The sequence below is a fragment of the Sylvia atricapilla genome, chromosome 2 (genome assembly GCF_009819655.1).
Source record: "Sylvia atricapilla isolate bSylAtr1 chromosome 2, bSylAtr1.pri, whole genome shotgun sequence".
NCBI classification, from domain to species: domain Eukaryota; kingdom Metazoa; phylum Chordata; class Aves; order Passeriformes; family Sylviidae; genus Sylvia; species Sylvia atricapilla.
The window spans coordinates 73,565,334-73,590,158 of record NC_089141.1 but is presented as its reverse complement, the minus strand read 5'-3'; the positions used below and the strand labels follow the sequence as shown (position 1 = coordinate 73,590,158).

At 36.6% G+C, this 24,825-nt stretch overlaps 1 protein-coding gene across 1 annotated transcript in view; it reads right to left on the bottom strand.

The window, feature by feature from the left end:
• The window catches only part of GPC6 (glypican 6), a 742,847-nt gene that overhangs the window by 344,624 nt on the left and 373,398 nt on the right, over positions 1-24,825 (bottom strand). Inside the window, exon 3 of the mRNA XM_066313437.1 lies at positions 2,179-2,570. Coding sequence (XP_066169534.1) covers positions 2,179-2,570 — 392 coding nt within the window. The remainder of the gene's footprint in view (positions 1-2,178; positions 2,571-24,825) is intronic.

The following is a 24,825-nucleotide window of genomic DNA, read 5'->3' as shown; positions in this document are numbered from 1 at the left end:
TACCTCCCTAGAGGCACTAGGAACAACTTCTAAGTGCCCTTGAAGTAGCTTCTTCTCCAGAATGAAGAAACCACAGTCCCACAAGCTCTCCTCTTAGGACAAGTAATCCAGTCCAGATCATGATGTTGGCCTCCACTGAACTTATTTCAGTTTATCAGTGTGGTTTTTGTATGGAAAGGGCCAAAATCCGAGCTCAGTGTTTTAGATGTAGTCTAATGGAATGTCACTAGGTGTCTATAAAGCACACTATCTGTATTGTGTCTTGCACCACCCACTGAACCCTTTTAATGATGATTTCAAGTGGTTTTTTTCATGTTAAAAGAAAGAAAGAAAGAAAACCACAACAGAAGCACTACTGAGCTACTGTTATCATATTCAAGTGACACTACTAAAAGACCCACTGTATGATTGCAGAGTTCTCATTACAGGATCACTGGATCATTTAGTGATCTTATTATAAACCCTTTTCTGGAAAGGCTTATGTACCCAAAGCCCAGAGGCTGAGAAGAAAACATTTCCTGGATATGTGAGAGAGGAGACACCTGCACATTCTGTACAGTCATGTACATACACAGGGAAAGTGACATCTCAGTAGACAAATCAGACCTTAATCTGTGAGGGATTCACAAATTATGCATCTATTACATGAATTACATAGCTTACTGTCTACAGTCTGATTCAGCGAGATCTAATGCCTGCTGACAACAGTGACATCAGAGCTCTGTACTTTCCCTTAAATGTCCCCACAGGGACATCAACACTCTTCAGAGGAAATCTGGGGCTGCAGATATAAGCATTCTGCACATTTGGAGGCTAAAAAGCTGCATATGCCCCCAGCTGGACTAGGCATGCTGGGGTTTCATGACGATACCCTGCCACCATTCAGAAATACTGCAAAAACTGACAGTGCCAGGAATCAAAGAAAGGCAACCCTGAAGTTCAGGAAGGCACTTGGAGGAAGAGACTTTGGTTCTAGCTGACCAACAAGGATTACATATCTCATCCACTCAGTTTTAAGTGCAAAATTACCTTTTTCACCCATGCAGTCTCCTAGAAGTAAACTCAGGCTCTCCCTTCCTGACTACATTTCTGGCTCCATGGCTTCTCAACTTGTAACTGCAAAATGTCACGTAACACAGGTTAAGAAAAGAATTTGAGTGCTTGAGTTACAGTCTACTGTACAATGCATGGGTACTACCTCACCTTCTGCCTGTGATTTAAATGAAGCAGATGAGACAGGCCTCTTGAGGCAGAGGAGTGGCCTAGGCTTGTAAATGTGGGAAAGTAATGGACGGGCCAAGCATCCAAATCACACACACTTACTGTTCAGAAGTGAGTATTTGAGCATTGATCACAGTGGATCTCATGAGAGTATTTCAGAATTCAAGGTCCAAACACACTACAAGGACTATGAAATAGTGAGACCACAGAGCAGGTATCCAGCTGGAGCACCAATTCAGAAAAATATACCTGTTTTTAAAATAATGTATAAGACAAAGCCATTCAGGCACATTTATGGTACCCAGATGGGTTATTTTTGCTCATTTTTTTCTTTAATTATGTGAAACCCTCAAGGATTATAATTGTCATAAATATTTGCATAGATAAATAATTGAAATTAAAATAAATGTGAGTCAAACCATCCTTTGGGAAAGCTCAAGCTTCAGAGGTGTCACTGTTTGTCTATTTTCTCATCAGAAACATGACTAGACATTTCTAACAAAATCCATCACCCAGCTGCAGGGTGAACGAATGCTGTGAGGGCTGTACTTTTCTAATGAATAGCAGAATAAATTTGCTCAAAACATTTAAATTCTGATCTAATCCCCATCTTTTACATATGTAGCCAGTTTTGAATTACAAGTGACAATCACTACTGTGCTGTAACACTGATGTGTATTGGTATTTCACTGTGTCCTGAGCACAGAGAAATGCTTTCCACTCAGTGTTGCCTTAATATCTCCAGAAAGAACTGAAACAACTGCTACCCTCATTTATGAGCTTAGGATGGGTGTATCAGTAGACGTACCCACATACACACACAACCAAACATACCACACAAAACCAAACACGCTTCCTTATACTGAATTAACCCCAAAGCACACAGACAGATTTCAATTGCTTGGCAAATTGAGAACAATTCCAAGCCAAAAAAGCCCCACCCTGTTTTTAGATTACCTTGGATACTCTGTTCGCAACCTCTCTGCCTACTGTCAGCCCCTGAACAAAGGTCCGCGCAGCAATGAAGGCTCTAGTGACTTGAACCTTCAGCTTCCTGGGAACATCTCCAAATGGCTTCAGCTGGTCTGTGTACTTGCTGACACACTCCAGGTAGTCCTCACTGAAATGGTACTGCGGGTTTATAAGCTGGAACATCCGCTCCAGCAGCCGAGCCCAGAAGTCATTCAGCATTTCCTCCAAGTTCACGTTGCCTCCTGTGTAATAGCGCTTCAGCTCTGTGAAGAGGTCCTGGAACACCTCAGAGTTCTGCATGTACAGCATGCCATACGTCCGCACAAACATGTCGTTCAAGGATCGCTCCGCGTTCTCCAGCAGTTCTCGGAAAAACTCTGCAGGGAAAACAAGCAGGGGTTAATGGCCATAATAGTAAGGTACAAAGGGTCTTGTTGCATTCCTAACTCATCAAAATTTGTCTACATAGGTTGTTACCACAGCACTTTGCTAGTGAAATTCATCATTTAGATAGCTTTGTTTAGAAGTAAAGAAAAATAGAGTATAAACTGAATTCCCTATCAAGGTTGAAAGATGTAGAACTTATAACAGTGAGCAGAAAACCCCATTTAAAGGAAATTCAGTGAAGGTAGTTCTGCTTCTTTATGTACTATTTGAACATAGCAATCCCTGTCCTTCCACAGCCATTATATTAAATCTTCTAAGCTAAATGTAAAATCATTAATATGATGATTTAACTGAAAATTTAATGATTTTAGAATTTAGATTCAACTTTGATCAAGATTTTACAATGAAGAAGCAAACCATGGAAATAAATCTGAATACTTATTTGCATATATTCTTGAAGAGAACTTGAAAAGGACTTCAGTGGAAATGAGAAGGATCCTTCTTAAAAGGGTCGCATGTCTAGGTAATGGTAAAAAAGTATCTGTATTTTCAATAATTTTTTACTTTACTGAAGGGCAGTGCTAGAACGCTCTGCCAGTCACGCCACAACCATCCTACTAATTCCAGTCTGTGACAGTTGCTTATTTTGGAAAGGCAGACATTAAGGTTTTCTTGAAAGGATTTCAGACAACTGCTTTGGTGCCTTTTACCTACTGAGGCCTAAACCATAATCTATTTCTAAATTTTGGTTTGTGGTAATCATTCTTACTGGAAACTGTTCCCACAGGATAAAGTAGAAATATGTAATTGTCTCTTCTGTTCAGATTTTTAAATTGCAGTATGGTACTTAGGATTTCCAAAAAAATTCACTGAGCATATATAACAGTTCTTTAAATCCAGCTGACCAAAGCAAGCATAGTATCTCCTGGATTTCAGAAGATCCCATCTTTTTACAGGGCTTGCTGTCAACCTTCTTAAACCACCTTTGGAAAAAGGTCCTGTAACTGCTGTGGCTTGTAAATGAGGCATTGCAGACAGCAAGGCAGAAATGGAAAAACCTTTGGCAAAACATATATTTGCTGCAATTAAATGATTTGCAGTGAAGCAGGATTCATCACTCCCCAAGTCTGGGATACCAGATTCTTAATTTGTGGTCACTGCCCATAAACACATTTATGTGTGCTAACTGCAGGGATATGCTGACTTTTCACACTCTTGGCTAATGCTATGATGTGAACACTCTTTTAACACAGAGTATTAGCCCTGCTATGGCTACAGTGACTTATAAAAATGTAGAACAGTTGTAATGCTAAAGAAAGGGCAGAAACTAAGACTAAGTAAGAAAAAATCTACACTAAATTTGAGGGTTTGCAACTGTGATCAGATGAAAGCAGAATCCACCCAACACTCTGGGCCAGTCTACAAAGACTCAGTAAGAAAAGAATCTCTTATTTTTGGTGGAAGTTATGCAGAGCTGCAGCCTTTGATCTCCCAGATAACTGGAAAGGGGTTATTATGGAAATGTATACACAGAACACTGAGAACATACTCACTACATCAAAGCATTTATTAAAGGGAAAATATAGTCTAATAAATATATCAATGTCTAAACAGTCATTAAAACTGCAGCTCTTCATAAGAAATAAATTACATTTGGAAAAGGATATGCTTTTGCCTAATAGTTTATGTAGGGAAAAGAAAAAAAAAGAGGATGGGGGAGAAGAGGGAAAAAAACCCCAAACTGCACTCACAATAAAAATTTTGTTGTCAAATATAATAATTTGATGTTCAAAACATATAGACATCTGTTCAAGAGAAAAGTGAAACAAAGCTGGTTTTCAGTGATAGTCCTGGTCTAGTGGTGTCTTTGACATCTAAATCACCATGATTACTATTTTGTACGTTCAGCATTTCTTCTAGAAATAATGCAACTGACTGCACTGCTGAATACATCTAATTCTCTAGTCGCACAATCCAGAAAGCAAAAACATGGCAGAGAACCTGGGCCCAAATTAAAATTTGTTTTAAGGCTGGGGTCAGGCTTTCCTACAAGGGCATTTGAATGACAACAGGGACAGACATTCACAAACCCAGTGAGTCCAGGCCCCTCAACTTCTTTCCTATAAGCCTGCATTTGCTGGGAGGCTGCTATAAACAACTCACATGCTGTCTCCTCACAATCCACAGCTATACTGGGAGTCCCACTCTTTATCCTAAAGGATCATGTCACTGCATAAGCCAGTCACAGCAAAGCTTAACTGAGTTAACTGACAGCTCCTTTTGTCTGAGATTATTAGCTTACGCTTTCTTTATGTGGGTGCATTATTCAGCAGTCTCACAGTCAGCTTGTTGGAAGCCAACCAAACTTTTCAGGGAGGGGTAGATATTTATTCTCTGCTTGTACAGCATCCAGCACCATGTGGTCCATTCTGGTCACAATCTTTATTTATACTGTGGTACAAACATTGCCAGTAACTCTACAAGCTTAAATTTCATGTTAGTCTCAAATGTGATGCCATACATATTAATTCTCTAGGAAAGCTAATGTCCTCTAAACAGTAGCACATTTATTTTATTTTTAGTCTTCATACAGGTCTCTAGTCTCAGAGAACTACTGCTAAAGGTAAATGATGGCATTAAAAAGTTGGAGAGTTTGCTGTTTTAGTCTGTAAATCTCCCATATATCAAGAAGGTAGTCTGCTTTGCAATGCTTATGTATAGAAACTGTGTCCTGGCATAACTGAGCACTTGTTCACTTACATCAATAGAAATGCAATGTGCCTCTGCAAAGTTTGAATTTTGCCATGGTCTTCACAGCAATGTAAAAACTTTATGTTCATTGCAAAGATGATATTTCATCAACTTGCAGGTAGTTTTTGAAAAATAATGTAATTCTTCAGCTTCACATAAAAGAATAAAAGAATGAAGATGAGACAGACATTAGTCATGTTTCTTAATGTGCTTCTGGAAGGCACTCAAGTACTAGGGTGGGAGAGGAGAATCTATATCAGACAGAGCTGTAAAGTGTTTTAAAATATATATCTTGTGATTTTTTTTTTATGCCAAAATAGGTTGTCATGAGCAGTGTTAATGCTGGAAATAATTTTTCCTAATTTTAAGTGATGACTCATTCATATGACAGTATATGTCCTGGGTATGTCTTTGGTTGCCAGCAGGTTTTTATACAGATTTCATTTATTAACCAGAGGGTCTCAGGAAGCCTGTTCACTTCTATGAGGTCGTTGAAAAAAATAAGGTCTAAGGCACACTGAGATACTGAGATGGAGAGAAGATTGCTATTGCAAGCCATTACATGCTCTGTATAGGCTTAAATGGTGGGTTCCCAGTCCATGGATCACGCTTCAGCTAGTTTTAATTTTTAAACATTTTTTGTAAACTTAGGATGCAAGACAGAGCAGCAGTCTGCAAATGAAGTCAGAATTGTTTTAAAGTATTTTGGCCATGATAAGACAACTCAGTCACAACGTGAAAGGGCAGAATTCCTGGAGTCCATTACTGAGAGGTAGGAATAGCTTGCAGATTTAAAAAAATGTTTTGTTAGCTCTCACAGTTCTTTGCCTACTACAAGTTGACATTCTCACTCTATTTTGACATAGGTTAACTAGTGTCATAATGCAATTCAACACGAGAGCTGGTCTATTTCCAAAGTGATAACTAGTTGTCACCCTAAGCCAGTGGATCAAGATTAGGGATAATATTGCAGCATGTCTGATACAATAATTGCTTATAACAAAGTATTTGCACAAATACCTGGAGGCAATTTTAACAGACACAGATTTGTATTATGTTGGAGTAGATATTCTGTGATCATTCCCAGCCTGATAAGTTTCCTTGCATTTCTCGGTAATTTAAGCAAAAGCAATGTATGACTGTAGGACAACAGGCAAAGCTAGAAACAGTTTGTTTTCCAGTTCCTAAAACCAAAACATACTCATGGGCTCTAAGACCAAAAAAGACAAAAAGGTAATTTCATTTAATTACCATATATTCTGCACAGCTTTCCTTTTCAGCAGAACTTGAGACCTGAAGTCATACTATGAGGCACCTGATACATGGGTCAAGCAGTCTCACTGTTACCTGAGAAAAAAACCAGCTCAGCTGCACAGAGATCTGGACAGTGATATATGCCTGATTTGACATGGACCTTCATATAAAGCACTGCTCAGGGTGACATCCCGATTTCATCTCTCATTGACTAACACCCAAACACTACTTGCAGCTCCCACCACAGCCTTGTTCTCCTTGTGGGGACATTGCTTTTCCAAGAGCTCTAAGGATTTAGATACGTAAATTCTACCAGTCTTTACCATTCTACCATGATGTACCATTTACTGTGAAGATGTGCATGTATTTACACCCTATGCAGCCTTGGTGTTCATAATCTATTGCAAATCATTGAACTTCCTGGTCCTAATAAGGCTGATGGTAAGAGAATATTAGAATTCATGTAACTGGACTATGCTTCTTGAGAGAAAGATTCTTTGGGAGTTCTTTATGTACAGATACTTGCATTCATTACAAATATCAATGTCAGCCTTTTCCTGCATCCTATTTCTGTCTGTTTCTCTTTGTTCAGGAAGTCATCAATGGAACAAAAATGTTTTGGTGAAAGCTTCATCTTTTTTGCTACAAAGGCTTTTTTTCTTTTCTTTTCTTCTCTTTTTCTTTAAAGATATTCCACAATGGCATCAATTAGTGAAAGTTGTGATTTATCTCAAGGAAATTCATGTGAAATTAACCTCTGTGGGTTTTATGCCTTTTCATTTTCCAACTGTTTTAGGTTTCTGGAGACTTTCTTTAAACAATAACTAACCTTATAAAGCAAAAAGAACTCAATTTAACTTCCTGATTGAGAAAAAAGTTGCTGTACAAGAATATTTACAGCAGATGATTTTTCTCCCCAAATTTTGACATTACATTTATTTTATATTCAAGAGCAAACAAATTGCTTGCATAAGGCTACCAGTGCACTGGTATTACTTTTTAGTCAGCCTGAATAACTAATTTTAAAATTGCCTTATAGCTTTGACCTTTAAAAACACTCAACATTCACAACTGGGAAACAAATTTCATCTCCCATTAGAAAAAACAAAAGCTGCAGAGTGATGAGATTTGTTGAAAACTGCTCTCTTTTTTAAACTAATTTTGAATATATATATATACACATTGCTTTTAAAGCCAAGAAAAACGAGTTTGATAATTAATTGTGCCCTATAATTGCAATTTCAGAATAGGTGATTTATATCCTCCAGTTATGTTTTGGGTATGTGTGAAATTACCTAGCTGTTAATGAATAGCTTTCTAGACTGTCCCAGACCTGTAAATATAATAAAAAAATCTTTTGGATACTACTAAATTGTTTAGAAGACAGTGCAGTCTCAAAGGTTATGAGCAAAGATGAGAGAGTCTTCTCTTTTTAATCTCTCAATTTCTCAGATGACTGCAAGACTTGGTAACAGCAGATCATTCACGGTGATCTCTTCCCTGACTCCTGTCCAGAGTGACTTCTTTCCCCTTACGGGTCAGGATATTGCACAAAAAGAATGAGATACAGGGAGGGGGAGAGGAAATCATTGAGGCTTCATCCTTAACCACTGGTTAAGGTTCATCCTTAACCACCTGAGTTTCATCCTTAACCACTCCCCGGTGTGGAGCACAGAGACAATGCAAACAGGACTATCCTCACCTAAAATGAGGGACATGAGGATGAGGAAGAAACACAAACACATCTATGATGGACAGGGTGGATTCACTGCAGGAAAATGGAAAAAAAGCTATGCTGCTTTTATACATCAAATGCCACTATCACAATTGGAACCTAATTTGACAAAGAATTTAAGGCATTATTTAATGCCAAAGCACAAAGGATCTGTTCTATTGTACAAATGAACATTATTACAGAGTTAAAGGATCTGTCATCTACTCAAAGCTGATTACAAGCATTGATAAAGGCTTATAAAACTTTATTCTGCAATGCTGAAATCAATAAGGAGATTATCAACAACTTCAGAGGAGGCAGGTGCAACCTTCAAATGCAAAATCTTCTGTTTTTTCATTGCAAAAGGTCATTTGCCAACACCTGGGTATGCATGAAAGGGAGACCTCATCCTGCCAGTGATTCTGAACAGGAATTCCTGCAACTGGCTGAAACACCTAAGTTTCATACAAGGAATATTAGACATTACGTGTACTTTTTAAAGTATTTACTGTGCTCTAGAATCTCAATTCTGTTGCATGTGGTACTTTACACTAATAATATCCTTGGCTATAAATATGAAACCTGAAATTCCCAAGATACCCTCAAGGAATTCATTGAACTTGGAGCAATAACACAGAAAGAAAATGCTAGGAATAAAAACAAAGCAATGAGATAGCTTTACACATAATTTATATATACACCAATAACTGTCCCTGAAGGTTCTACTTTTATTATCAAGTGGAAAATGCCCAAGTGAAGTACCCATAAAACGTAAGCAAAATGTTACATGGCGTCAGAAGGTTACATTCCAGAATATTTATGAACGGCCATTTAAATGCTTACAGAAGTAGTATCGTCATGAATATCCATGACCAAAGAGAGAGAGGTAGCACTTCATGGATATCTGTGAATTTCAGAATGATGAATTTTACATCATATGTTCATAAAAATGCATAACATCTCATGAAAGATTCACGAGTCACCACAGTTTCTTCTGAAAAACATTTAAAGCTTTCATGAAAATATTAACAATATATAAACTATGGGACTCAGTGCAACAATTGTTTTAAAATATAAAGACTGTACCATTTTTCGCTACATAGCACTAGAGGCTATTAAACACCCAGTTCAATAGTTAAAGAGATTTACCATCTAAAATTTTGTATGAAAATTCCTTGCTATGCCTATAATCTACAACCATCTCTTGAACATATTAAAAGTTTGTTGACTCTTAATTCAAGGAAGTGTAAGGTGGACCAGAAGACATAGGGGAAATTAACAACAAACTGCTCAGATAAAATTTAATTCAGATAATTTATATAATCAGTAAAAAAGAAAATATTAAAAAACAAACCAACCAAATTTTTGGCAAGCAGGTCTGAAACCAGAAGCAGTATTTGCTATCACCAGAATCACTTATTTGCTGTTCAGAGGCCACATGTGTTGTGTGAGGGAGGAATGTGGCCCAAAAGTCACTGTGTGCCTTTCACATCTGTTCTCAGAGTAGACAACTCGAACTGACTGCAGGAAGGAGGTACACATGAGAAAGGAGGCTCTGGCTGGCCAGAGGAAAACACTGAAACCTTCATAGACTTTTATGTATAATGCGGTGATCAGCCACAATTTGACAGCAGTGACACTAGGCTTTGGAGGCAGAAATCTCAGCCTGGGTTTAGCCACGTGTGGGACTGAAGAGGGCTTGCTCACCTCTTTTAGCATAATGTCTTCTTGGTTTTCTTCCTCCCACTTTAAACAGAATACTACTGTGCAGAACTGTCTTTGAGGTGTTTGAAAGCAATTTCTTGAGTCTTACTCAGCTTAAGAAAGAGGTGTTTTCTGAAAAATCTAGTGGATTAGATCCGTTCAGTGAAGTACCCAGTAGGAAGTGCAAATCTGAATCCCGATGCGGAAAGGTGGGGTTTAAACTAGTCAAACTGGCTGCATCATAATATGTTTAAAATTAGAACTGCAGCTACTTTCATGTCACAATTGCAAATGTAGAGAGCTAAAATATATTTGCACAGTTGTATTTATATAATGTAACTGCTGTAAATCCGTTTGCAGTTTGCCTTTCAATCTCATTTCACCTTTTCCCCTTTTTGAAGAAGGCTCATTTTAGTATTTAGAAAGGAATCAGTTTATTCCATAAAAACCCCCAAAATCTTTAGATGTTTGACCTGAGACAGATACTGCTGAAATAACTGCAAGGACTTCTATTTGAGCTAACCTGCAGAAGCCTGCTGTAAGAGCAGATTGAAGTTCGACTTTCCATGGAAATTATTATGTACATAAAATCGATTTTGTATATAAGTCTGCAGCTTAAGAAGTAATGAAGTCATGTTGATGGCTTTTCCAGACACCTCTGAATGCAGCTAATAAGTTCTGTTATGGTTTAGCACTACTAACAAAAAGTATAAAACTACCTCCAAGAAAATTTAACTGGTTTTGAGCTTACCCAATTTTTTTACACCTACACTCAAAGCAACCCCAGGTACCATTAAGGTCAAGCAGTATTAAATCCCAGCTGGTTTGCTAGTTGTTTCTTGACTAATTTCACTGAGCACATTACTATTTATTACTGACACAATGTCAATGTGATTGAATTTCTTGCTTGTAAATTGTGCTACATGTTCAAACTTCACTGAAGCAACAAACTTCCTTTTAGTTTTATGACAGCAAATTAAGATAACTTAAATGTTCTCAGTTTGTTAGAGGGATGATTTTTTTTTTCAAGGCAATAGTAGGAAAGTTAAGGACCAACAATGGACCCGGAGATCAGATTTTGGCAGTCAGTGACTTAAAACAAGGAAATGCATAAAATCCCAGATTAAGGATAAGGTTAAGGATTAAGGTTAAGGATAACAGAGTTGGCCTCAAATAAGCTACAAATGTAAAAAAAAATTTATATATATATATATATATATATATATATATATATATATAACTTTTAGAAGAAAACAGTCTTCCAGATCCTGCATCTGCCTTCATGTGCTAATAGAAAGACCTTGGGTCCCCTAAGGAGCTTTGTGAAGTCAATAAACTTTCCTACCTGGATCTTTCAAAGATCAGGGATTAAAAACAAAGTCTGTATTTGAATAGCTTTAAAGCCAACACAAATCTTCATCTACAGACATCAGTTCACTGGATCAAGATGCTGCATGATTGATTTTTGACCTACCTTCTCAACATAATTTTTTTTTTTCTCTTACAAGGCTATTTAGTGGGAAAGCTTTTCAGTCAGAAGGAAACTTATATCTAAGATATGGCAAAATAAATTGAAAAACCAGCTTTACAAGATTACTATATATTTAAGGTTATGTTAGATTTCAAACAATATAATATACTTTTTATTTGGTTGAACTACATGAGAGTGGCCTTAAAACTCCTATGCCAAGTTGTATATGATTCCACCTAAATGGATGTGTCCACATGTAGTGACACCAAAGTTTTGTGCTTCTGCTGCTGGTGTGCTGGTAAGTTGCTGAACATACTTAACATATTGACAAGAATATTTCAATGAACCCACAAGCTGTTTACTCTCTAAACAAACAAACTATATAGTTGACTGCTTCCTAGGGTTTTGTGAGAAATAGGGTGGCTCAGTGGGAGGTAGGAGCTTTAGAAACTATTTCTGGATTTTTGTGTAGGGTCTTTATTAGTTTGTTGGTGGGGTTTTTTGTGCAGAAGTCACTGGAACTCCAGACCTTCTGCTATTTATTGCTTTTTCCATCTCCTCTGAAATCTTTAGACCTTATTGTCTCCCTGCTTTGCTATACAGTCATCATCTCTCTCAAACACATGTAATCCTCAAATTACGCCGTTTTTACAGCCTGAGAGCTTGATGGGGAAGCATAGGCAAAGGCCATGTTTTCCACATTAGTGTCCAATGATTCCTCCTGAGTTGGAAGCGGAGACTCTGTCACTTCTGGTGGCAAGATCTTTTCATTCAGTCCCTAGAACTGTTGCTGGACACTATTTCATTGTGTAATATTTGGGTGTTACTCCAGCTTGTTTGGCCACAACATTAAAGCTGTGGCATGAACATTTGGGATGAAAACCCCACTAACTACTTTTCTCAAATAAATCTTGCCAGCTGAGAACTACAGCCCTGTGAGATGAGAGTTGAACAAGTTGAAAACCTGCTCAATCCTACTGGGCAGTGAAGGGGCCAGGGTGACCCGCACTGACTAAAGGCCTTGTACTTGTTTTCCTGCACTACACTACTGCAGAAACCTTAAAATATGGGAGAATAAGAACAAACAAGGCAGTACAGGTGAAACAGGAAAGCAAAATTAGAGAGGACAATAATAGTTGGAGAGAAGATAGAGAATCAGGGAAATGGGAACTGAAAGAAACAGACAACATGATAAGAAGAAAGCTCAACTTTAGTTTTCCAGATGTGTCTCAGACACAGTCTATCAATACTGCCAAAACCATCACCCTTGAACACACAGGCAGAACAAGGGTCTCAAAAACTGAATTTCCAGGCTACACATTGTTTTGCTTCAGATACCTAACCAAGGAACCTTGGCTTGAAGCCTTACTCCAGCTCTGCCTTTATGTTCTCTATGGGGAGAGAAAGAAGGATTTAGACCAGAAGTCTGGTTTGATCTTTAAGTTGAGGGCTCCCCATCCTGCAGGAGCCTGTCTTTTATGTCAACCCCATCAGATTAGGGCCAGTATTTTCATTTAATGCATGTACAGATATATGTCTTATTGCCTGATAATGTGATTTTAGGTCTTCCATTACTGCATTGTCTGAAAGACTGAAAGACTGAAGTTTTTAGCGGTCCAGTGAGATATAGAAGCAAAATGAATGCTTATTTTAAGAGATTGCAAAATATTTTATCTAAAAACTTCTTTCTTTATGAGTTTCCCTAATGTATATATGCTTAGTCATTTGGGAGAAACATTCAGACATTGGACAGAATAAGGGTCAAACAGTACATCTTGAAGAAATAAAGATTCCTTTGAAAAGGACATAAGAGAAAACATGCTTTCTGTTTTTTTAATTGAGACACCATTCAACATTCTTTAATGAGGACTTCAATAATTGTGAAAGGACTTTCAAACTCACAATAAAACACTGTTAACTTCTGAAAAATGTAAATGCTAGGTATGTTACATGTTATGTGAGACTAATTACCCTGCTCCTCTGCCATAATAATAAACTTCATGAGTACATTACAATTTTATGTAGCCTGGATGACCTTATATTTTAAGTGCTTCCACATTTACAAACCATATAATTAGAGATGTGTTTCCAATAGGTGACTTCTATATTAGGGGTCAGCATTAAATTGTATACCTATTATCTAGAAAATATTCTCCATTTTCACTGAACAAGCATTATTTTATTAGTCACACGTTCCTCTTTTGCAAAGACCATATGTTCACTCAGACTTGCCCATAATATGTGCATATATAAGACATTTTAATTGAATATTTTATGTTTTAATGTCACAGTAACTGCAATAGGTGTCATACTGCCTACCTAATACATATTTATTCATTCAGAACATTAATTAATATAATATATTAGGTATAGCTTATACTGTAAGTCCCTTAATTAGGTAGCTGAAAATGTAACTGTAGAGGGTGCTGAAAAATCTTTTTTGTTGATTACACAGAAACATCTGCTTTTGCCTCTGGAATCAATACTTATACTGAAATATTTCATAACACCATGAATACTTTGCTTTTTTTTTTTTTTTTTTTTTTTTTTTTTTTTTTTTTTTTTTTTTTTTTTTTTTTTTTTCTCTTGTTGCTGCTACCTGGTTTTACTTTAAAGTTAGCCTCCTCTAAATATTTTTACTTATTCTGAGGAACCATGAAAGTTTGTATACATGTCACAGGTTCTGAGTAACTCCAATCAAGCTGATACTCACAATTTCTTATACTCTGAGCATCAACATAACTTATAAAAGAATGTAAATTTATTTTGGCATTATTTTATTTTGCTTTGCTGATTGGGGGGGGTGGGGTGGTGTTTGTTTATTTGTGTTTTAATTTACTACACTGTGGGTACTACCTAAGAATTAAACAGGTTCCTACTTGGCAGAGCAACTATTTCTACTGCTTTAACATACCTCTGACTCTGGAAAATCTCAGACCTACCCTCTATTTCTTTTTCCTTTGTGATGTTATGAAGTTTGACAGGAAATAAAAAATTCAGTCTCATGTTGTTTTGCTGCTGGCTGATACATTGGCATCAGGTCCAAAGGGCCTCTTGTTATCCTTCAAAGCCAAATGTGAGAACATAAATACATGGTCTGCTCTGCACGGATAGAAAAGCCAGAGGCACAAATCCAGACCCACCAAGAGGAACTAAAGGATTAGAAAAATATACACATTTCAATCCTTTGAATTACTTCTATATTCTTGAAGCAATGCATAAGCCTAGACTTGACGATGAAGAATTTAATCATATTTCTTTTTTTAATACAAGAAGTAAGGTCATCACTGTTATTAACTTCATCACATATATAATTCAGAGCACAATATAAAATTTAGAAAGTTCAGGCAAACAAGGACATGGAAAAAAAGATGCCCGCTCATTAAAGCTTTTTCCAAAATGTCAGGTAAGCTTTAAAAAGACATAAAAGTAGAGAAATAAATTTTTTTAACTGATGTAGGAGAGGGAGAACTTCTGAATTAATAAAAACAGAACAAGTGACTACCATTGCAGCCTAGTAGGCAGCAGCCATTTGTGTCTGCTAATCTGCGACATGAAATGAAAGGATGAGAACAAGGTAATATTGCTTTGTTTAGATTATTGTTAATAGGTCTAAATCTTTGCTGATATTTTGCACCTTTAATTTCTGCTGTCCTGACCTGGATTATATGTGGTCTGTAACACGAACCTGCTTCCCTGAGCATGTTTACCCAATCTTTCTTTGAACTGCTGATGGTAATGAATCTCCTTCCTCCAGCCCCAACTGCTGCATTCAGTTATCATCAAGCACAGGCATCAACTAGAGCTCTAATCTTGCTCTGATGGATGGAATACTAACCTTTCACAAGATTAGAGACACAAGGTGCTCTAGAGATAATAAAATTCAAATAGGTTTATTTCAAAGGGCAACTCAATCTCGATTTTGCTCATGGGTCACTTGACAGATCATTTGCCAATGTAGTTTTTGTGTCCTTCTGCATCTGTCTTCTGTGCAGTGCTCCAACTATTTCATATTAAGTGGGCACCAACAGGCAGAGTTCGGCAAGGGTCTGGCTTTAGCAAAAACAGCAAGAAACTCATTCAGCATGGAGCTGGCAACTTTACTGAAAGTTCATCTCCTGAGGGAGGTGCTTGAATGGTGAGAAAGCTTTTCTTAACATTTTCAGGAATGCACAGAAATGACAATCATGATAAGCATTTTGAACATTTTGAATTTTAAACTTGTGTTAGATCAAAGAGCAAAAATCTTGCTAGCATCATGACAGCCAGCTGTGCAATATATGCAGTAGCTGTAACTTAAGCGATTTGTAGCTTGTGAGCAACCATTTTTAATGTGCTTGGCAAACTCTTTTATGCAAAAGTGTTTACAAATCAAATATTTAAGTCAGGTATCTACAGGCATGAAGATAAGGCTCCTCTTACAGGTGCTAAAAACAGGTTCCTCCAGAAGACAGCTGTGTTGTTACATACAGGAGTTAGGATCCCATGAAGGCAAAATAGGTGAAATTTCCTGCAACTTTTATAGTTATAACTTATCCCTATTAAATACACCAATTGACCTGGCTCTGTGGTTTAATAGAGCAAAATTAAATTATTACAAATAGACTGCTTAGAGAACAAACATCATTGAAGCCATTGAGCATAATGTCTGGCCTTCATTTAGGAGAAGGATAAAAACAATTAAAAGGCCCATATAAACCAGACAGCTAAAGCTGCAGGTGTATAAATTGCACACAAAGTACAGCACATCAGTGAGTTAGCCAGGAATTAGGAGGCTGGTTAGTGTGCACAGAGGCTAGCAGCTGGACTTTTCTCCGGGGTGGGGGAAGAGAGAGAGAGGGGGACGGGGGGAGAAAAAGCATCATAAGCACACACACAGAGAAGTAGGGAAAGCTCACAGAAAATCAGAGGCTCCAATCCAGGACAGCACTGAAAAAGAGTACGCTCTAGGAATTTAAAAAAAATTGCTCAGAAATATTAAACCCTGTCTTTTTCTTTCTTCAGAAAGAAATACGCTTCTTGCATATTTTTGTAGGGGTGAGAGTTTAGAACAACAAACCCTTTGGAGGAAAGATTGTGTGCTTTCAGTTTCCCAAAACAAGGATGAATACACTGTATTTAAAATTCAGTGGCTGATGAGTTTGCATGGCAACTAAGTAGGACAGATTTCATGGCATATGGATCTAAAATGTGTACTGGACTAACTCTGAATTTTTAAAACCTTTGAACTACATAAAAATGTATTCTCATTTTGGATGTTTTAGGTGTGACAGCTCGTAAACTAGTCCATTCCTAGAATTGAAATCATCTCTCCAGAGTCACTTACAATGTTTAAATTTCATAATAGAGCGAGTTCTTAATATTTCAATTCTGTTTCTGTTTTCATAAAGTTTTCATAGAGACAGTTCACTTGTCATTGTTGTCCTTTTTCAGTAAGAAGCTCTTGAAACTAATTTTATAATATATATTTTTAAAAATTCCAGAAATAACTGACTACATATGAACTCTGTGATCGATTCAGGAACTTATGCATTTATGTGTTTCTTTCTCTTGCCTCAGTACCAGGAGTTAGGCATTAATTTTCTGGAAATATATGCAAAAGTAATCTTTAGGCAAGGTGGAATCCATACTTGAGGATTGAAGTCTTTTAGTTAGAGGATATGAATTTTTCAGGTAATCATCTGTCTTTGCCACTTCACAACCAACTCTATCAACCTGTATGTAATTTTCTACCCATAATAGATGCAAAATGGGCTATTAAATTGCCACAGGATCATACAGATCAAAGAATAGAGAATTGAGTTCTGTGTTACCTGAATTGCTCACACAAAAGGGGACTACATCAAATCAAGACCTTTCAGGAGTTTCAAGGCTCCCAGTCAGCTGCCGTGGAGATGTGTGTGAGGATTAACAACCCAGGCTGCAGGCAGATGCTCTAACTCTCCATCAGCAAGGGGCTGGGATGGAGGAAGCAGAGATGAGGAAGCAGTCACTGGGATCAGCCTGTCAGACTAATCCCTGACTTGCCTCAAACTTTTAATTATGGAGTTTTTACTGGTATGTTTCATCCTGATGATAGCATGTCTGCATATTAAAGGCTTTGAAATCTCCAGTCAGTCTATGTGGGAGAGATAAAAAAAAGCTGAAGACACAAAAAGCTGGACAGGGAAGTGTGACTCTGGAAATAATTTAAATTTATGTCTTGAATAGAGTGTGTATTAAAACTTGGAAAATTTTAGCTTTCAGAAAAGCAGTCATTCAAATAAACCAGGTATTTCTTCTTCCAAGTTTTACACATAAAGAAATAGCATTTTACTGCAAATCAAAATATGCCACATAAAAGTACCAATACTAGTCTGGCAGGCTGTCAGGAAATATAGTATACCTGCAAATAAAAAAATTACTGAGGAGCTCATCCTTTGGTTTAAAGCCAGGATCAGCTGCCTGGAAGCAGAAAATCTAGCATCAGACCTAGTTCCAAAGATAACTGCTGAGCTGACTGTTCAATAATCGTTTTTTATAAAGCCTGATCTGCAAGCACATAAAAAGAAAAGTCAAAGGACTTAATTTGATTTAAATGGAGCTACCCTAATCACAGAGAGACAACCACGATAGTCAGAAATAGCCAGACTAAGCTTTTTTTCCAAAGAACAGCACTTGGCCTAAAACACATAACATCACCCTCTTCATCGTTAACTTTGAATTTTCTTGCTTTTGTGGGATTAAGTCAGACCCCTACCATTATGTTAATGTAGCTTTTTGTGGTTTAATTACAATGTTTTCTCTAGAGTGTAACATAATAACAATTAATCAGCTAGTTCTTAACTTCCACAAAAGGAAACATCATCTGTTATTATCTACCCTGCTATCCTGCCACAATGTCAGCAGAACTAAAAACAATTATACCACAAAAGCTACATGCAAATAATGTCTGCAGCTAAAACAAATGAAAGCCAAAATCTCAGGCTCATCCCTAAAATTGTCCTTTGTTCACTCTACTTTGTACAACACTAAAATTATTAAAATTAATACCAGGCAGTAGGGATGTCCTAGCAACACACAGACTGATTGATGCAAATTGTGGATGGAAAGTCATCTAAAGAAGCAGAATTTGAAGCTGATGCTATTTCAGGATTTACTGCCTTCTTCCATGATATCTAGATGTAAATTCTGTGGTTTATTTTTAGGTCAATGTTTATTTTACAGAGCCAGGCTGATCATATTTGGCAGAAAAAAATCATTAATTGCAGATATTTAAATGCAGATAGTAATCCACTTGATAGATTAAAATAATGCTTTTGAAATACATGAATGTGAAATTCAAGAAATACATTAATAAAACAGAAATAAATACTGGACATTCACAGAAAATGAAGAAACAAAATATCACTGTGGGCATTTGGCACTTAAAAATAGGAAAGACTCAATCCTATCAGCAGTGAAATATTCCCAGGTTAAAATTCTCTCCTCAGTGTGGACTGGGTACAGATAGATAGGAAATATTTTTATGTAGTTGGATGGCAGTGGGAAATGAGGAGTGAAATTCTGCTGCTGTTGTTACTTTTCTTCTTCCAGAGAGTAGTTTTCTCTAGGGCGCTGTTCGACTCTTAGAAGTCACCAAAAAAAAATGCCAGTTTGAGTCAACAGATTTGTACAATGACAAAATATGTTCTTAGCACTCTTTAGTCCTGTTAGCCCTGCAGCAATAACAGGACAGAGGGGGCAAAGAATGTACTAGCAACTTTTATTAGGCATGAACAGTCTCTACCTCCCTTAAAAAAAAAAAAAAAAAAAAAAAACAAAAACCACACACACACAAAAAAAAACACACACACACACACAAAACAAAACAAAACAAAAAAAAAACACAGAAAAAGAAAAAAAAGAGATGGTTGATTTTAAGACATAGCTGGAAAACTTTGGGGATTCCCAGTAATTGCTTCCCAATGCTAGCTACTGCTAGCAATGTGTATAACATTACCTGTGCAATTATAACATTGTACCTGTGCAAGCAGTTTTACAGTACGTTTAATTATTTTAGAGCAGTGATGGTCCTTATCATTCATCATATTTTGTTTTCTTAATTATGTATATCTAAGTACTAGGTGAGTTTTTAGAAATCCTGTTTGGAACATTAGCAGATACCTGTACTGGATGGACCTTAATGCCTGTTCTATTGCATTCTTTTATTTGTAGCTATAGTGAGGTTCAAAACTGCAATCTAGCTACCAAGTTTTATTAAATACTCCCTGACATTAACTCTGGTATTACAGATATAAAGTCTAGCTACAGCCTTTCTAGGATTGTGGACTGTTCATACCAGCTTTTCAAAGATAACCCATTCTCCTCTGTTGCACAAGTCACAAAAAAAAGATAAATCTCACATTCCAACAACAGCTATCACTTCATTCATTAGTAACAAACACCTGTAGCAGCAGGAGCCACATACACTTTAACTGGCTTGGTTTTGCACCTTTAAATTGCTTGTCATCATAAAGAAATGACAGCAGTTCAATGAGAGAAGAATAAAGCAGCATGAAGGCTGAAGCCATTTCCACTGTTTAATTGCCATTAAAAAAAACTTAACAAGTGATTAAAAAGATAAATCAAAAGTTTGCAGAAAGACTAAAGAACCCACTCAGTTTTACAGTTTCATTTGAGCTACAAACACGTTATACATCCATTTACAAAACAATGAGCTCTTACAGTTTATGAAAGTTTAATCTCTCAGTTTATTGCTTTAATATATCTAACATTGGTAAGGTTTACTTTAGAATGAACTGTCTGACTATATGATGCTGATGTTAGTTTTTACATTCAGTCTGCAAATGGAATGAATAACATAATAATTGTACTAATCTATGAAACAATTAAAGTAGGGGTAATTGCTGCTTCTCTCATATCTGCATGTAAAATAGAAGAATTAATATTTTATCATTTGGCAATGCTTCTTGTTAGCACAATATTCTGAGATCAACTTTTTTGTTTGGCCACAGGCATTTGGGCAAATGCTGAGAAAGTTATGCAGAACCAAAATGCACATTGCTGGTAAACTCGTGGCTGAGGAACTTAACATGTGAGCTCTTAGGCTCACATGTCTGGTAAAACTTTGGTCAAAGAACATCAACAACAAAAAAAAACCTCCCAACCCAAACCGAAGAACCTCAACCATATTTCTTAAACTAATGAGCTCATAATTTCAGAAAATAAACAAATAAATGAACAAATGAGGATTTGATGATAAACTTCTCCCTCTCAAATGATTTGTTTATCCTAGACTGAACTATAAAATGACAAAAATTCATAGCAGCTGTTATTAAAGAGGATTTGAAACACAGGTTTAAAAAGCTCAGAAAGCAAACTCTGTATGTGCTTTCACTGTTGTAAATTATCTACCATTTCTGAAGGAAACCAAAAACCATCCTGAAAACAATTCCTTTTTGGATTACTGCATTGTCTAAGAACATACTGATCTTGGCATTTGAATTGATTTTTATTTTTTTATCCACTATTTCAGGAAACTGCTAATGACGTGCTTTTAAATTCCTGAGTGTGTTTTAATGATGTGATGTGTGAGACTGTCTCTTATGCAGCTTGGGGATTGGTTTGGGGGGGAAAAGGATGATCAGAGAAGGGAAAAAGGAAGATGCTGGTCCTCTGAAGTGCCAGAACTGTTTCCTACCTTTTAAAGCTGTCAGTTCTTTTACTCATTTGCTGTTTCATTCTGCTTCTCATTTGCACATCAAGTCCTGCAACCTGGATTTGCTTATCTTTAATAGATGTGCTACAAGGTCAGCAGTATGAGCCAAAGCTTCTATGGTCTCTTCAACTCACCATGTGGACACATAACAACCTTTGCAGACCTCTGGCAAGATTTATTCTCCATATAACTACCAAGATAGAGTTTCACTTCACCATGTCTCTTAATGAAATGATGGAATTACTATGTGTGGTTTTTGGACAAAGGGCTACCTCAGCATAGCAACTCACATATACATAGAGAATCACCAAATCATAGAATGGTTCAGTTGGAAGAGAACTTAGAGATCATCTAGTTCCAATCCCCCTGCCATGGTGGATCATATAGGATTAATTTTGAGTAAAGCATACAGGTTTTTTTTTTCCATAAAAGTTTGCTAAAAATGTTCATAATGCAAGATGTGCATAAGTAAAAGTAAAAAGAAAAACATTTAGAAAGTAAAACACAATGTTTACACTAAATTATAGAAACGATATCATTCATATAGTTCTTTTAGAGCTGGAAGTCTGGAGCCTTAAAGGAAAGATTATACTCATCACTAACCAAACCAGTGAAAACCACCATCAATCCAGAAGAATTATGATTAGTTTTTTTTACTAAGCTTGTGACAGGCCTTTTCCATGCAGGAAAAATAACCGCCACAAAAACCTGTGCCACAAACTAATAAACACCAGGAACCCAGAAACTGAGGAAGAGGCCCAAATCAACCTGAACTGTGCAGAATCACAGAATCAAAGCAATTGATTCTTTCCCATTTCCCTCTCAGTATGACTTCCAACAAATAACTCACCCAGTAAAGTCAGTGGTACAAGATTATGTTGCTCTAAATCTTTGGGTAAAACAGATAATATTCTACTGATCACCCTAACATTCTTGTATATCTCCCATGCTAGGCTCCCATGTGTGGATGTTTATGCATATGCTAGAGACATAACTTTTAAAATTAGTATAATGCATTTTTATAAACACTAATGTACTTAACCACAGAAATCTTTAGTAGGTGAGCATAAAAATATAGAACTGTGCATCAATAAGAATGGTATTTTCCTGGTATTTTCCATAAAACCTCAGAAATTAATAAACCTATGGTAAAAATAGATATGATTACCAACTCATTTGCATATTTTAAGGCTACTTTTCCTTGAGATCCACACTTGTAAACATTAAGTGCATACCTGTTCATGTCAAAGTAAAAGTAGCAATAAAAATCTTAAACTGACCACCCTGGAGTAACATGCATTCTAGGCCTCTTCTAACTGCATAGACTACAAAATTTTAAAATTAATTCCTTTCCATAAAAATGCCTAAAAGGCAAGAAAACATGTATTTTTAGAAATATATCATCAGAATTTTTGACTAATTTGCTATTTCTAGATAGTCATTTTTCTTCATTCATCATCATCAAGAGTACTTTACATCTTTATAGTCAGTGACTGAATGTTAAATTTTCATTGAGTTCTTAACCTCTTATGACTCCCCTTTCCTTTTTTGTTCTGAATGTTTATTTCCCTAATACAGGACTTCTAAACTATCTCTGGTGAAATACCTAATGGGAGTGATAGAGAATAACATTTCTCTATGTGCTTATCTATTATAGCTAAAAAGAGCCCAGTTTACTATGATCAGCTTGTAAACAAGAAAGGAAACAATGATAAAATAAGTAGAGGTAAGAGCTAGTAAAAATATCTTTGGTTTACTTCTATCTTTGGTTTACTTCTATCTTTGGTTTACTTCTTTTATTTCTATCAAAATAGAAAAAAATGCCCACATTTTCTTTTATCTTCCCCTTTCATGTGAGAGTTTACCCATAAACAGAATAGATTTAGGCACAATATTAGGAAGAAATTCTCCACTGTGAGGTGGTGAGGCACTGGAATAAGCTGATCAGAGAAGCTGTGGATGCCCCATCCCTGGAAGTGTTCAAGGGCAGGTTGGATGTGGCTTGGAACAACCTGATCTAGTGGAAAGTGTCCCTGCCCATGGCAAGGGGGTTGGAATTAGGTGATCTTTAAGGTCCCTTTCGACCCTAACTGTTCTATGATTCTGTATTTAGCTATAGTAAGTGCTGCACGGGGAAGAAATGTGCACGTGTGCCAACTTTCACTGACAAGGTATAAAGGTGGATGAAGCTTGTGCTAATTCTGCATGATTCAGTAAAGACACACTAGCTCTCTGATATGAAATTCCTATTTCCATTACTTTGTCACAATTCATGACACAGGAGCACAGATAATGTAGTATTCATTTCAACAAGTCCGTGTTTATACTCCAAGGTAAAGAGTGACTTTAGGAAAAGGTTTGATTTGTGACTTAATTATTTAAAAGATTGGTTTCATGTCACCTAACTTGGCATGCTGTTTGGCATGCCAATACCTGAATCCAAATTTGTGACAGTAGAGTCCTTATTTAGTTAGTGCTTCTTAGAATGCAGAGGTGGAATGCAATTTAGAGACATAGAAACTGCACCCTGAAGTGCCTATTTGTCTTAACTGCCTGTAAAAATACCAAGAGTGAGCAGTACAGATGTTCACAATATACATGGTCATGTGAATCCCACACAGTGCTTGCTCCTCCTATTTGAAAGCTAAGGTGGTGATTATCTGTCAGTTTTCAGCCCTTTTATTTACTTCATCTATCCATAATGCACAGATAAAACTTGGTCTGATGTTAAGAGTCCAAGTTAAGTGTTCCCACATTTTCCTTTCCAAGGGCATTCAACCATATTAAAAGATATTTTCAACTCTAGGATCTTCTGAAACCTTTCTATAAAGGAAAAAAAAACAAAAAACAAAAAACAAAACAAAAACAAAACAAAAAAAAAAAAAAAAAAAAAAAAAAAAAAAAAAAAAAAACCACACCCAAAAAACCAAACCAAAACAAAATGTTATCTCTGGCAGCTGTTTGTACTTTTTATGGCATTACCATTGGGCTTTTGATTCTGGAATTCACACTTCTGGGAAATGTTTCTAAAAAATGACAATCATGATCTTGGAAATATGTCTCAAGATACACTTTGCAAATCCTAGAGGAGAGGAAAAGCACCTAGGCATGTGCTAATTGGTTTGACTGACCAGCAAATATCCTTTTGTGAAACCAGCCATTCCCTGCAGGGAACAGAAACATTGTTTCTAACTTCAGGCTAACTATTAGTTTTGGGATATTCCAAGAAAGGGACCTTGTTGACCTGTAGCTGGAAAATATAGTAGGTGATAGCAGTTTGGGAAAAAAAACACTGTCAAGGAATTGTTGTGCTGGAGCTGGATTAAAATAAGGTGAAACTTGTTGTACTGGAGTTACATTAGTGTGAAAGGCTCTAGCAGTCACTGATTTGATGGCTGCTAAAGAGAAAAGAGTCCCAGTAGGCAGAAACAAGCTGGTGAATCACAGCTGCCTCCTGATGTTCATTTGATTATAACCACAGCTTATGAATGTCATAATTGTGCAGGGGTTATTTGCTAGTTAGGGAATCGGGTTTTCTATTGAAATAAGGACAGGCAGAAAGGTCAATTGAAAGGAATGTGCAACTAATGGCTTTAATTTATCTGTGGTTGTCTTTTCAACACCTTGGAAAGAAATATAATAACAAATTAA